At 38.5% G+C, this 3,776-nt stretch overlaps 1 protein-coding gene across 1 annotated transcript in view; it reads right to left on the bottom strand.

Moving 5' to 3' along the window:
• Nucleotides 1-2,038, bottom strand: part of rab1aa (RAB1A, member RAS oncogene family a) — a 4,231-nt gene extending 2,193 nt beyond the window's left edge. Inside the window, exons 1-4 of the mRNA XM_026219409.1 lie at nt 1,826-2,038; nt 903-975; nt 610-705; nt 25-120 (exon numbers count right to left, since the gene is read on the bottom strand). Coding sequence (XP_026075194.1) covers nt 25-120; nt 610-705; nt 903-975; nt 1,826-1,839 — 279 coding nt within the window. The 5' untranslated portion in view covers nt 1,840-2,038. The remainder of the gene's footprint in view (nt 1-24; nt 121-609; nt 706-902; nt 976-1,825) is intronic.
• Nucleotides 2,039-3,776: the final 1,738 nt, after the last annotated feature.

Below are 3,776 nucleotides of genomic sequence, written 5' to 3'. Positions count from 1 at the left end.
CCTGCTGATGCAGTGTTTGGTCACCTGATCTGTGACATCATAAACCACAATGATCCCGTGAGCTCCTCTGTAGTAGCTGGAGGTGATGGTGCGAAACCGCTCCTGACCGGCCGTGTCCCACTGACAACACACACACACACACACACACATTTTTAAATGAATGATTCTATTGATCAGGGACAGTAAAGACATTTATAATGTAACAAAATATTTCCATTTCAAATAAATGCAGAAATAAATGCATCACGCATTAAAAAAAAAAAAAAATTCAACAGTGATAATAATCAGAAATATTGAGCAGCAAATGAGCATATTTGAATGATTTCTGAAGATCATGTGACACTGAAGACTGGAGGAATGATGCTGAAAATACAGCTGTGCATCACAGAAATAAATTACATTTGAAAATATATTCAGACAGAAAATAGTCAAATTAAAAAGTTTTTATATTTTACTATTTTTACTGCAGTTTTGATCAAATAAATGCAGCCTTGGTTAGCATGAGACAAACATGTGAAATTCTCACCGATCACACACTTTTGAAAAGCTATGTAATGAACGTGTGTTTATAAATGCAACAGTGCGTGAGATCAAGCTTGTGTGGCTTACGATCTGTAGTTTGATGGTCTTCCCGTCGAGCTCTATCGTCCTGATTTTGAAGTCCACTCCGATCGTGCTGATGTAGCTCTCTGTATACGTGTCGTCCTGAGGAAATGCACACGCACAATAATACATTGTTTCATAAAGACACATCAGAAAGAACTGCAAAAGAAGTCAGATTGCAACATTAATCTTCACCTTTAGCATGAAGCTCTTTGACAGTCAAATCACCTGTGCAATAAGAGCCACTATCTGATCAGCGTGTGTGTAAACAGGATCTTAATTGCTGGCTAATAACTTACAGCGAAACGCAGCAGAAGGCAGGACTTCCCGACGCCGGAGTCTCCGATCAGAAGGAGCTTGAACAGGTAATCACTGAAAGAGAAAGCGGAGGATGATTAATGACTTGATCACTTACACTCCCAGTCAGTCCGGTCCTCTGTGACGTGGAAGAGCTGATTATTACGCAACACGTGTCAATAGCCAGCTTTAATGATGATCTCAGATTCACATTTCACCCCAAAAACAACAACAAATAAATTCTGCATGAAAAAGGAGAGAATTTGCATGAAACAAAGACATTTTTCTTCTGATTGTGATGTGAATTATGATCTATGGATGTTCTAGGCAGGTTTACATATTCACATGATCTATAAATACAGCAGTCATTCAGTACCATGGTATTACCATCACCGTACCATGGTAAAACCACAGAATTTGAAAGGGTGCTGTGCTGACAGGTGATTTAATTACCCAACTCCACATGTCACAGACTCAGCCAGGATGTGAGTGAGATTTCATCCTCACAGGACTGACAGTACATGATCAGATCTCTAATGTTATTTCATTATAAATACGAGAAGATAGCCAGTGTCATATTTAACAGGTCAGTTTCATCACGACGTGGCACTTGAGTGTGTCTGAGCTCCAGAAACACACTGACAGTTATGATACACATACCTATTCTTTGAAATATCACCACACATATGCACACAAACAACCATATTCATACAAATAATCACTTTTAACCCAAATCGAAAGGACTCCCGGATGACTGATTTGATTAAACAGACACAGGATATAGTTGTGATAGTTATTAATAAACGAATGCTGATATATAAAGTGTGTATTTAACTGACTGCAGTGTTTTGTTGAGCTGCTACAGTGATGTTAAATGTATCGATCATGTTTGATGTGTCATCAGCGCTGTTTTACACAAACTTACTACTCAGGGTTCATGTCGACAGCGCACGGAAACTACCGGTTTATCTGTCGTTTTCTTCTCCGCGGTGAAGGTTTATGGGTTTAAAGACTCGTTCGCCGGTGATGTCCGTTTAATTTTGACGTTAAAAGCGGTTTTAAGAGAGGAGTAAGCGGAACCGGGATCCGGACACACGTTAAAAAAATGGCCACTCGTTAGTGAAGCTTGAATAATAAGAGAGGAGAGGTTCGTCACTTTCGCTGCAAGACCCGCCAAAATAAAAGTCCTGACAGATCAATAAACGAAGACGCACGGTTATTATCAGAGGATGAATGTAGCAGTGAGTAAGGTGTTGTAGAGCAGAAAGATCAGTGCTATACAGTGAACAGCTATTAGCTGTATGATATGATTTAATATTTAAGAGAAAAAGTACTATTAGGATACTTAGAGAGATTAAGAACCAGCATATAAATCACTACAATGGTGAAAATCAATAAAATGTTTCATGCTGCAATGCATGCTGGGTACCCCCTTAGTAAAAACTCCCATCTGGCACTGCAGTATATAAAAATTGTCATCACTGTTGTGGATCATATGATAAGTGTTTATATCTGAAAGCATAAGTTGATATAAGTTTATTCATTTATGTTCAATATAAAAGCATTTCCAGAGCAATTCTAAAGTGTGACTTTTTTCTTCAATTCAGTAATAAGTCAGTCAAAAAGCCAAAGAAACCACTTTGTGATGTGTATCCATCATTAGTTATACACAAAAAGTTTAATGTTGGTATAAAGCCACACTACTAATTTTGAACTTTGATTAAATGACTTTAAATTGGTCAAAGGGTCAAGAGCCCAACTAATTCAAACACTGATCTCCATTGTGGTGATGTCATTTTAATCAATAAAACATCAACATCTGATACTCTGTAATTTTCAGTAACAGCAGGTGTTCATCACTAGTGCACAATCATCATTTAATTAGTCATTTAATTATCCCATTAACTTTAACCCTTGGATGACCTGGGATATGACTTCTGGGTAGTGATGGCAAGATGAAGCTTCATGAAGCTTTAAAGGGTTAGTTCAACCAGATAGCAAATTTATGTAATTAATAACTTACCCTCATGTTGTTTCAAACCCGTAAAACCTCCGTTTATCTTCTGAACACAGTTTAAGATATTTTAGATTTAGTCCGAGAGCTCTCAGTTCCTCCATTGAAGCTGTGTGTACGGTATACTGTCCATGTCCAGAAAGGTAAGAAAAACATCATCAAAGTAGTCCATGTGACATCAGAGGGTCAGTTAAAATTTTTTGAAGCATCGAAAAAACATTTTGGTCCAAAAATAGCAAAAACAACGACTTTATTCAGCATTGTCTTCTCTTCCGTGTCTGTTTGAAAGAGTTCAAAACAAAGCAGTCTGGATATCCGGTTCGCGAACGAATCATTCAGTTCACCAAATCGAACTGAATCGTTTTAAACGGTTCGCATCTCTAATATGCATTAATCCACAAATGACTTAAGCTGTTAACTTTTTTAATGTGTCTGACACTCGCTCTGAGTTCAAACAAACCAATATCCCGGAGTAATTCATTTACTCGAACAGTCCACTGACTGAACTGCTGTGAAGATGAACACAGAGCCGAGCCAGATAATGACTCGTTCACAAGTGAAGAACCGGAAGTACCAGTCTTTTAGAAGAAAAGCACTAGATTTCCCTTCAAACTAATGTCAGACTGGTTTAAACCATTGTTCAAGAACCGATTCTGACAGACGTCCGATTCGAAAACCGAGGAGCTGATGATACTGCGCATGTGTGATTCAGTGTGAAGCAAACCAACACACAGAGCGTCTGAACTGAACTGATTCTGTGCTAGTGTTATGGGCGCGGGTAAACCGAAGGCTTGAATCAAGGGCAATCATCGCAAATGATGCATTACGTTGAGCGCAAAAGAACCGGTGAACCGTTTTCTTC

This window comes from Carassius auratus, chromosome 1 (assembly GCF_003368295.1).
Source record: "Carassius auratus strain Wakin chromosome 1, ASM336829v1, whole genome shotgun sequence".
Taxonomy (NCBI): Eukaryota; Metazoa; Chordata; class Actinopteri; order Cypriniformes; family Cyprinidae; genus Carassius; species Carassius auratus.
This window is presented reverse-complemented; position numbering and strand designations above follow the sequence as displayed.